The 12,260-nt window shown below is 41.7% G+C and overlaps 1 protein-coding gene across 1 annotated transcript; it reads right to left on the bottom strand.

Moving 5' to 3' along the window:
- Nucleotides 1–3,049: 3,049 nt before the first annotated feature.
- Nucleotides 3,050–10,922, bottom strand: LOC124145449 (synaptosomal-associated protein 47-like). The gene is made up of 3 exons (XM_046515213.2): nucleotides 10,823–10,922; nucleotides 6,598–7,583; nucleotides 3,050–5,472 (listed from the first exon to the last, which is right to left on the bottom strand). Exons 2-3 carry the CDS (start codon nucleotides 7,547–7,549, stop codon nucleotides 5,120–5,122), a joined length of 1,305 nt encoding a protein of 434 aa, XP_046371169.1. The 5' UTR covers nucleotides 7,550–7,583; nucleotides 10,823–10,922; the 3' UTR covers nucleotides 3,050–5,119.
- Nucleotides 10,923–12,260: the final 1,338 nt, after the last annotated feature.

Genomic DNA, 12,260 nt, shown 5'->3' with positions numbered 1-12,260 from the left:
TACTCGTGTCTAGAATCGAACCCGGGTCTTCCGCGTAACAAGCGAACTCTTTAACCACTAGGCCCCGCATTAACAGTAGATGCTCATAGCGGAGTCCAATGCATCCTTAGAGCGATTTATGAAATTGTGCAACATCCCTTTTCAGATGCATTGTCGTCAAACTTTATGGCTAATATAAAAGGTCAAAGCCGGAGAATAACCATGCTCAAGCATCCGACGAAACAGATTCCACTTGGCATAACAGGCAAAATAGCGGTGAAAGTACATGAATGGATCACTGAAAATCTGTGATGACACCAGGTGTTCGCGAAACGTGTAAGCGTGCCCTGCCCTAAGTCACCATCATACTCTCATAGATGCATATCCTCTAACATTTATAGATGCATGCCCATATTTCACATGTCGACATTTCATAAAAGTGCACATCATTCAGCACAGGTCTTCAGCAACCAATGCTTGCCGTAAAAGGTGACTATACTTGTCGTAAGAGGCGACTAACGGGATCGGGTGGTCAGGCTCGCTGGCTTGGTTGATGCATGACATCGATCCCAATTGCGTGGATCGATGCTCATAATATTAATCACTGTATTGTCTGGTCCAGACGCGATTATTTACAGACCGCCGTCATATAGCTGGAATATTGCTGAGTGCGGCGTAAAACAACAAACCAACCAACCATTCATTTGTTGATGGAACATCAATTGTACATGTAATTAAAGTACACGGAAAGCAAGTTATGCAAGACAGTACTATTGTCCTTTTATGTCTATCCCTAATTTGAAAAATGAAAAAAATATAAAACAGTTAAATGAAAATGTATTCAGACCAGAAGACGCCAATATTGTCGGTTCTACGTGTATTCAAATTCCAATCTGCTTTACAACATAACCCACGTTGAAGGGCAATGCTACCTTTTAATCTTTAATCTGTGAGAATCGTCAACGCGAAGACTGGCTAAATATTATGAGAAGGCGTATATCACGACTGAGCACCGACAAAGAACTGATGTTGTTCATTTCTGAAATGTACCAGTGTTCTCGGTCACTCTATGACAGATCTGTCATCGTATATATGTCAATCATAAGGACATATGTTTTTGTAATGGCTACTTATGACAGATTTATAGTTCATCTAACAAATAGACATCCAACGTAAGGTTACCACGTGACAGTTTTCCTTTTTTATACACAATTACTGGGACAGCCTTTTTTCTATTTCCTTATATGGAAATATTTCGTCTATGGATTTTTTTTTGTAAATGTGTGTGTACACATTGTATTTCCCAAAGGTCAACAAATTGATACACACGGTGATACATTTTCTAAATTCGCTGCGTTTCACCGTCCTCATATATAGCGGGGTTAAGGCCAGAGCCTAGTGCTCCTTTAAGACGTACCCTTCCAAGGACAGACAGCGGGGTAAAGGCCGGAGCCTTGTGCTCCTTTAAGACGTACCAATGCAGGGACAGACAGCGGGGTAAAGGCCAGAGCCTAGTGCTCCTTTAAGACGTACCCATGCAGGGACAGACAGCGGGGGTAAAGGCCGGAGCCTAGTGCTCCTTTAAGACGTACCCATGCAGGGACAGACAGCGGGGTTAAAGGCCAGAGCCTAGTGCTCCTTTAAGACGTACCAATTGAGGGACATACCGCGGGGTAAAGGCCGGAGCCTAGTGCTCCTTTAAGACGTACCAATGCAGGGACAGACAGCGGGGTAAAGGGCGGAGCCTAGTGCTCCTTTAAGACGTACCCATGCAGGGACAGACAGCGGGGGTAAAGGCCAGAGCCTAGTGCTCCTTTAAGACGTACCCATGGAGGGTCAAACCGCGGGGGTAAAGGCAAGAGCCTAGTGCTCCTTTAAGACGTACCCATGGAGGGACAAACCGCGGGGTAAAGGCCGAGCCTAGTGCTCCTTTAAGACGTACCCATGCAGGGACAGACAGCGGGGTGAAGGCCGGAGCCTAGTGCTTCTTTACGACATACCCATGGAGGAACAAACCGCGGGGTAAAGGCCAGAGCCTAGTGCTCCTTTAAGACGTACCCATGGAGGAACAAACCGCGGGGTAAAGGCCGGAGCCTAGTGCTCCTTTTAGACGTACCAATGCAGGGACAGACAGCGGGGGTAAAGGCCAGAGCCTAGTGCTCCTTTAAGACGTACCCATGCAGGGACAGACAGCGGGGGTAAAGGCCAGAGCCTAGTGCTACTTTAAGACATGCCCATGGAGGGACAGACAGCGGGGTAAAGGCCAGAGCCTAGTGCTCCTTTAAGACGTACCCATGGAGGAGAGACAGCGAGGTAAAGGCCACAGCCTAGAGCTCCCTTAAGCCATACCCATGAAGGAACAGACAGCAGGGTAAAGGCCAGAGCGCGAGACAGGGTAATAACAACAGTACCCATGCATGAACACCCAACTTTTTGTGCTAACTACTGGGTAGTATAAAGCAACCCAACACCATCCATGCCATTCTGAGCTCCATAGACGGGATTCGATCGCCAGGCCGCGTCATAACAAAATATGTTACATTATGATTACAAGGTGGTACTTGTTTTTACCCTGACTAGCGTTGGGCATTAAGTCATAAAACTTGGACTGGTCGGCTCAGAGTCAGTACTTTGTGTCGAGTAGGGTATCCATGTATAACTGCAACAAAGTAGCTCAATGGGCAAGCCCAATAAAGTCGACATTGGTCCATACTAGTACAAGCAACCACAAACACATATAAATACTCTTGTTTGCGACCTCAAACCCGTTTCACCTCAAGCTGGATTTAACGCCGCTTTTAACAGTATTCCGGTTATATCACGACGTGTCAGCTTAATGTGGGAGGAAAGCCCCAAGTGATGCAGGTCTCAGACGTTTACCACTTCAGTGAAACCCACTAGATTGGATATGGTGCTGACAAACCTAGAAACATAATCCGGCGAACCGGGATTCAAACCCAAAATCAAAGGTTTCTGGCTTGGGCAAGGGATGCAACTCACTGCGAATTGCAGCGCCTTTAAACGGCTGGTACACCAATACTGAAAAGTATCATAAGTGGAGCATGCAATCTATTGGTTTAAAGCTTTAATCACATTTAAATTTGACATACATTGGTATACTACTCTCTGAAGGTACTCCATCTTTCTGCCAATCCTCTGTTTGTGACAAACAATTGTGTTTATTCAATGTTCATTATAACAAACAGCAAAATATTTTCTTAATCACAACATCTGGAATGAACATCGCTCTCCAGTCAGAATATCACAAAAAATGTGATTATTCAGATGAAAACAATGAAGATAAATCAATTGTAAGAAGCATAAATGAACACACTGTATATTCTGAAAAGAAACTGTGGAGATACGTATTCTGAATCAGTTTCTAGTTGACTGACAGATATTCTCACAATAACATAGCTGTAAGTAGTTGTGTCTTGGGCAGAGAAACCAGTGATTGAGAGGCTGACCAACATCCCATCACAGTATGATACATGCAACCACCACAAAGACCCATGTTATAATTTGTCTTCAGGACACGGTTGATGCATTTCATCCACTTGTGCACATCAATGCTCATGACATCAATCACTGGTTTGTCTGGTCCAGACTTACAGAGGGCCATCATATAGCTGGAATATAGGTGAGTGGCGTCAAACAACAAACAATGACACGTGCAATCAACCAAGTCGCCTGCCCACATTTAGTCACACTTGCGAAATAGAATGTGGGGATCTATCTGACAGGGTTCTCACTGAGTTCTGACTGGATAAGGATATGGCAATATCTGCACTATAAATAACAGCTAATGACAGGCTGACTAGAAATATCCATCAGTAATGTGTACTCAAATCACACTGTACACAAGACTCCCTATTTTAATGGGAATCAATCACCAATGAAGACCATGTGAACTAGAATGGAAAGATTGAGTGAGTATGGTTTTACACCAATTTTAGCAATATTCCAGCAATATCACTACAGGGGACACCAGAAATGGGCTTGACACATTGTACCCATTTTGGGAATTGAACCCAGGTCTTCAGCCTGACGAGTGAACGTTTTAACCACTTGGCTACCCAACCGCCCCGAAAGATTTAAGAAAAAATGTTGGCCGACCTCCATGGCTTTGTCTGCGATCTGCTACCCTTGGTGTAATAAGTGCTTGGTTTCAAACAAAAACATTTTGTGTAATTAGAGTCACCATTAATCATTATCTGTCATCCATCATAACATTGGACAAGACAATCCAGTGATTGGTATCATGAATATTGATCCATGCAGTTGGAATACATTGACATGCATCAACCGATTCAGCGAATCTGACAGCCCAATAGTTAGGTGCCACTTACGACAAGTATAGGTTACTGTTGACCTATTTTCTTACACTGAATTCCCATGGGGAGACAAGTATAGGTTACTGTGGACCTATATTCTTACACTGAATTCCCATGGGGAGACAAGTATAGGTTACTGTGGACCTATATTCTTACCCGGAATCCCCATGGGCATACAAGTATAGGTTACTGTGGACCTATATTCTTACACAGAATCCCCATGGGCATACAAGTATAGGTTACTGGGGACCTATATTGTTACTTGGAATCCCACATGTTGCAAATGATGATAAAACAACATAGCTCATCAGAACAGGCAGCTCTAATATATTTGTTAAGTCGTGACAACTAAGTTGACTAAAAATGTTATGATTTTTTTATAAATAACAAATTGCTATCTTTGATTGAAAGTATACTTTTCGCAAGTCCTATGTGTAAATAGTTTTCTTGTAGGAGGGACTTTCATTTTCAAATCTACATTCAGAATTTTTTTTAATAATTTCAATTTCTAAACAATATTTGTAATCTTCATCAACGGCCACAGGTTACATATGACATCATGTCTTGCTCATGTTTCACATCAGGATATTTGTCCTTGAAACCCACTAATGTCAACATATACACAAAAATCTGATGATTCTGATTCAAATTAATCACTGTCCAGCTCTAATATCAATACAACGACCTTCACCTTCGACCATCACCTTACAGAATTCACATTCTTCCATCACCATACAGAATATAAAACACTGGGAAGAAAATCACTGTCACTCTGTATCTCCATCATCTAACCCTTGTATTCTCATTCACAGAAGTTTGTTTGTCCTCTTCGTGGTTGCGGACAGACGATCATTGGCCCTGTCCACAGACCCCTTCAGAACGTCCAGCTTCTCGCTCTGAATGTCCTCCTCATGCTGGACGGCAAGAGCCATTGATTTCAGATTGCTCAAGGTCGCGGTCAACTGGTCAACTTCTTGGTCAGTGATCACCTCTTTGTACATGGAGGCCTGTGACTGGTCGTCATCCTGGACATCCACATCGTCCACCAGTCCAGACAAATCATATTTCTTGCTGGTAGTGTTTGATTTAGTGTCAGTGGAGCTCTTGTCGGACGTCTTGTCTGAGACTGCGGCCGACGATGTTGGGGCACTCCTTGATGCTGGAACATACATAGACCTCATCATACATGCTGTCATAACTGTGGGCACAGGTTCAGGGGGTCAGTAAAACGCGAAATATTGGTATTGATATTGTGACAATGTGTTGCCAAGTGAGACCTACATTATAACCGGTGAGGTGAGTTGAAATGGGGTTTAACGTTGCATTCAAGGTCTGTCTGTCTGTGTGTGTCTGTGTCTGTGTATGTCTGTGTGTGTCTGTGTCTGTGTGTCTGTGTCTGTGTGTCTGTGTCTGTGTCTGTGTGACAAAACTGGACTGGACACATAAAGTTGAGCCAGAGGTAATATTTGTTTGCAACAACAAATTTTTCACCGAAGACATGCAGTAGTTTAGACAGAATATTAGTTATAATCCAAAATACATTGACAATGGACATCTTTTATCTCTGCCAGTGTAATCATTTTATTCCAATATGGAACAAAATGTTTTTCCAAATAAGAGATTTATTTTGGGATGAAAACAAAAACTCATAAATTGTCGGCCCTACTAGAAACAATATATAAAGTGCTGTCATGGCTGGATTGGAACCGCAGTCAACAGCAGGGTGTAGAGCTCTCAGAAATGGTAGTGTACTAGAACTAGAGTTATCTTCCCTTGTGCACGAGAACATGGCAGGCTTGATCATTTGAGAAGTTTCTGGATGGGAAAGTTTCTAGAAAAATGGCCTTATCTATATAAGAGTGACAGGAGGGAAATCCAAAGCCTTTTCCAAACTGATTTGTTTCTTATCTCTTTGTCAAACACGGTTTGGATACCTATTTGTAAACACTGAATTCTTGCCAGCTTCCAACAATATTCTGGATTCAAGAAAGGAGACTGGCCCCTTTCAACATGTTCAAGACATTCAACAGTGACAATATTCTCAACATTCTGGAGTGCACAAACATTAATTCTAGGGTCTGTTACTTGTTGCTACGGCCACTTAATGACCCATTGTAATGCCTTACTTTATGTAAACCAAAACCATAATTTACCATAATTCATCATGTTCATTGATCTTGTGTGGTCATTTTCTGTGCATACCAATTTCTGGGTTACCCTCAGTCTCTGTTTGAAAATCATCTGATAACAATTTGAAAATTATGATAATATTGATTGATCATACCTGGGGATGGGTCATGTTGTTGAAGACGATGCTGAACCGTCACGTCATAATCAAGTTTCCGCCTGCCAGGGGCAAATAACTCTATTTTCCTCAAAATGTGGATCAGGTTGGAACAGACAATGGAATAGCTCAAATCTGGAGAACCAATGAAATTCTGCGTAACAAGCAGCTCCCAAGGGCTGACAACTCTTATAGTTGATATGATCGACCAAGAGAAATGCTGAAGGACCTTCTGTGCAAGATTCAGGATTGTGACACCGTCACTGGATATCCTTATCACTCCGTCTTTTTGAGGATGAAATTTTTTACTGTCAATCATTGAATACAACATTTCATAGTCGAAGACCTGAGGAACATCATTGCCTTTTAAAACAATCGGATCAACATGGATATACTTCTTGGGCATCTGCCATCGTCCGACCCAAGCCTCGAGGCCAGAGACGAAATTGGCCGCAATGTCAAGGTCATTATGAAGGTCATTCATGGTTGCTATGGAATTGTCAATCTGTTCCCCTTGTTGAGAGAGGCGAGTTGTTGCATGCTCCAGAGTCTGTTCGGAGTCTGTTACAATCCTCAGAAGATCAGTTCCAAGTTTCGTCCTTTGACCTTCAGGGATACCCTTGACCTTGGAAGACTCAGAAGCCATGGCAGCACTTAGAAAAAAATGATTTATGGCCAAGAAGACGGATGACCGGTCTTGAAATGAAGAAAACCAGTGTGTGTGTCCCTTATTGTCCACGATAGTTATCGCACCAAAGATAAAGGAAGATGAAGCCTTCTTCATCAAAGCAATCTTGCCAAACTTGATGACTAGATCCCCTGTAAGTGCTGGCTTCTTCGACCCATCATGAAACGCCACGCCATCCGCAAACACAGACAACTGCCCATACACCCACTTCCGCAACGGGCTCACATAGTACGATGCGTACCATTGGCGTATCGCAACATTCATCTTGCTTCAGATTTCCAGCAAACTCCTCATGCACCTAAAATGTAAAAACAACTGTCATCATCAGAGTTGTACAACAAATCCAGTGTTGTTTGTCCTGCTTGGCTTAAATCAATGGGATCCAATGACCTACAACTTAACCAGGGCCCCGTTCCACAAAGCGATCTTAGCGCTAAGTCGGTCGTAACTCCCATTCTTTAACACTGACTTACGACAGTCGTAGCCCTAAGATCGCTTTGTGGAACGGGGCCCAGGGTACTAGAGGTACAGAAGCTCACCTTCAGTTATAAAACACTTCAGGGATGAGGATGTGCCAAATTTGTTTTTCTGAGCAATACTGAGTGATACTGATATTCCGGACAACCCGACCCACTGAGTCACTGACGACAAGCACAGGTTCCTGGGGACACATCCAAACCCATCCATAGTATTTAAATCTTTCAAAGAAGACTCCAAGGGCAACATAATTATTTCAAAACTGTTTTCTAATTTCACCCTTCTGATCATACACACAAAAAAGGAGATTTTTCAAATTCTTTTTATATTTTTGTGCCTGGCCCAGTGGTTTTCAAAAACAGAGTATCATAGCAACAGAGGCATTGGGTGAATATACATTTGTGGGATTCATCTAGATGTGTTCAGAGGCTGATATTCAGCCCAAAGTCTCCTGCAAATGTTTGTTAAAATTCCCAAATTGGAACCAGAGACCATATAAAATGGTCCCTGTTGGAACTAAACCTTTCCCAACCCATGCTGTAGTTATAGCTAATGTCAAGGCTTTGAAGAAGTGACTTGTATTTCACTGATAAGCTTTGATGCTTAGTTTAATGTTATTGCAGTGAGTGTAATCTTAAAATTAACATACCTCTGAATTAACGAAAATAATAACCATCTCTTGACAAATTATTTATATTTCCCAGTTTGCCAATTAAAATGTTTGATAGGCATTACTTAGATGTTGACGGATGACAAAGTATACACAATTTATGGATAACCACTTCTTTAATTACTGTAAAGGCTGCGCCTCGGTATAGATCCTTATACTGTTGACAGGCAAGACTATTGAACTTTCTTTATACATTCAACTTCACCATGTGGGTGGGTGGGTTGGGATCGGGTGGGGTGGGGGGTGGGGGGAAGCATATCAAACAATGGGGAGTCTCAGTCTCTGTATCATAAAATAAACACAAATGAAGAGATAAACAGAGGTTCTGCAACACTTGTCATGATGATGTCCTTTCTCAATTCTGGTGACCTTGGCCCTCCTGCTGTTGACCGTGTGGGCCTAGTTTGGTGTATATCCTATCATAAAATCTCAATGTGAGTTAAAGAGATGCGTGTATCCTTGGTTCGTAACAAGTGACCTTCAGAGTCAAGAAATGGCTTTTGCCAGAAAGACCTCATAAACATATGTATCCTATAATGGGTGTGTTTCTCACCAGGATGAAGCCAATGGATGAAACAATGGGTCATTTAGGGATACATATGTAAATATAAAAGGTCAAGTAGGTATTACTTTCAGTGTTTACAACCAAACATGGCGTCGACCTTGTCAATCAGAGATTGAGTCAGAATTGACAACCAGTGTATGCAACATTGGATATATAAATTGCAAAGCAAGGATGCTGGGGGGATCAGTTTCCACGTCTGGACTTGTTGACCTCCGCAGCTTGGGGTCTTTTCAGAATTTAAATTATAACAGTTGTCTTGCTAAATACAATCTTCAGTCCTCATACAGGATATTTATCATTTCGAAACACTTCCACTTGATCACCTCTACAGGACATCTTACAATTATGAAAACTTTTAAATTAAAGTGAGCATGGCAGACAAATCCTTGACATTCAACTGATTTCACACCAACGTGACATGCCATAGCTTACTTCATGTTATTGGAGGTTCTTTTAAACATTCTCTAAACATTTGAAAGCATAATGGTTTGAGCAAAGGCTGTAATGTATACTAAAATATGCTACAATTGAAGTCCACATGTGTACATGGTTTTGCTTCTGACTGCAAAACATAAGAGGGACATGGCTCTTAAGATTATTTTCAGTAGATTTTAGTGTTATCATAAGAAGAGCTTACTAGACCGAACAGACATTTAGTTTTACGAGGCTGGGTTGGTTGGTTGGTTTGTTGTTTAACGCCACACTCAGCAATATTCCAGCTATATGACGGCGGTCTGTTAATAATCGAGTCTGGACCAGACAATCCAGTGATTAATATCATGAGCATTGATCCACTCAATTGGGATAGATGACATGCATCAACCAAGTCAGCGAGCCTGACCACCCGATCCCTTTAGTCGCCTTTTACGACAAGCATGGGTTGCTGAAGACCTATTCTACACTTTATGAGGCTGGGATTCATGACAAATTTGCAGTCTGTTACACAGTGAAGGGATGACAAGGGGCTGACTGAAGACTTGGAATCAAAATCATTACAAAATGTATGGTTTGTTTGTTGTTTAACACTGCACTCAGCAATATGCCTGCAGTCTGTAAATAATGGAATCTTGACCAGACAATCCAGTGATTGATATCATGAGCATCGATCTACATGATTGGAATACAATGACATGCATCAACCAAGTCAGCGAGCCTGACAACCCGATCCCGTTTGTCGCCTCTTACAAGCAGTCGCCATTTACAACAAGCAATGGTTGCTGAACACGTATTCTACCATGGATCTTCATGGGTCATAAATATGAATGAAAATTAGACTCTTTTTTTCAACACTTGCATGTTTTTGACAAATAGCAACACTAAATGTAGAGGTAGATTTAATACTTTTTCACAAATGCACATTGTTTTTAATCAAACTTGACCTGGTGATACCGATTGTGTATCAGCTGGGGCTTGTAAACTTCCTGTCTGTAATGTCATGTGACTGACCATGTTGAGCATCTATTTTTAATTTGACTGTAATGGAGAGTTGTGACTGTAACATTACTAACAAGATAGTGCCTGATCGACTCGTCTCGCTCAGCGAGGCATTATCGCTATAAAATTAACAAGACATGGTCATTTGACCATCCAAGTGTTAATAGAAATACGTTTTCTTTAAGGTAAAACTTAATTTTAGTGTACAGGGATTGTTATTCGACACGTAATGATAAATACGTCTTAGGGGCTCGAAAACCCATAACACGAGCTGGCTTGGTTACTGAACAATTACAGGCATATATGTAAATCTCGAGGAATCATCAAAACTTTAGTCCACGCCCATAACTCAAGAAAGAAATTGCCAACTAATCACCATCAATCGCAGTACCTTATTGATGAAAATTATTAAGTGTCTACAGTCCAATATGGACAGCAGACTTCGGGGTTCCGTTTCACTTCTGGCTGGTGTTTACGTTCAGACTTCCGGGAAAAGGGACGTAATTTTATACAGTATGAGTTGTTCCCCTTTGACCACAAGCGTACAAGCTCCTTCCCAGCAGCGAGCTCCGAGAACGGGATATCGTTGTTAGGACCCTGTCTAGCACATCGGCTTCTAGACTGATTCATGGAAGCTCCACTTGGTGTCGATGCTCTTGCTCTGCCTCCCAGTCTGTCGCGGGAACGAATTGGAACCAGTCTAATCGGTTCTAACGAAATGGCACGAGTTGGTCACAAGTGCTTATAACAGCATGAGATACGTGACGATAACATGAGTGGTTTGGATATTATGCAGTGACTGTTTAACTACAAAAACGTTGCTTGTAGTAAATTGATTCGTCAATAAATGTTCTTTATCATATATTCCCATTGATAGTGTTTTTGATCCGATGCAAGTCTAGTTCTGAAAATGAAGAGAGTCTCTTGGCTCCTTTTTTATTATTTTTTTATAAAGATAATTTAACAACTATATTTTGTCTCTACGATATGTTCATTTCAGAGACTAGATGTTATAGTCTAGGCAGAACGCTGAACAAAAGTTAATTTAGGTTCACCATTTGTCACTTACCCAATTTGTCAATTAGTAGGAATGGCTTATAAAGACATATAAGGGTTACCTTTTGTAGTGGATCAGTCCTAACAGACTTTATCCTCTGAGTTCAAAGATCAAATAAATAATTACCTTTTTCTACTTAGATACACATTAACTTCCATATGGAGAAGTGAATACCTTTAGAAATAATTATTTGATGATGTAAATATCATATCACTAAGATAAGACTTAACACGTCTCCGAGAGGTACTGGTACTGCTCCTCCTCCTCCTCATAAAAGCATCTATCGCGAGGTTAACAACCGTCTTACAGGACTGCGAGATCCGTGAAGACTCCGGGGTAGAATAGGTCTTCAGCAACCCATACTTGCCGTAAAAGGCGAAAATGCTTGTCGTAAGAGGCGACTAACGGGATCGGGTGGTAAGGCTCGCTGACTTGGTTAATGCATGTCATCGTATCCCAATTGCGTCGATCGATGCTCATGATGTCAATCACTGGATCGTGTCGTCCAGACTCGATTATTTGCAGATCGCCGTCATATAGCTGGAATATTTCTAGAGCTTGGTTTCTTGGTCTAATGTGTTGGTTAATTAAGTTTTGGATGAGAGGGTTTGTTTGGGACGCGGCCCAGAAATTAAGGCTTAGATGTTCCCTGCGTAGATTTAGTGGCATTTCCCCTGTAAGGTGCCATGTTGAGTGCGTGTAATTAGTTTAAGGGCTTGGTATTGTATTGAGTCAAGTTTTTTAGATAGAGAGTTGTTTAGGGTATTGTATA

This window comes from Haliotis rufescens, unplaced genomic scaffold, assembly GCF_023055435.1.
Source record: "Haliotis rufescens isolate VD_foot unplaced genomic scaffold, xgHalRufe1.0.p SCAF_10, whole genome shotgun sequence".
NCBI classification, from domain to species: Eukaryota; Metazoa; Mollusca; class Gastropoda; order Lepetellida; family Haliotidae; genus Haliotis; species Haliotis rufescens.
This window is presented reverse-complemented; position numbering and strand designations above follow the sequence as displayed.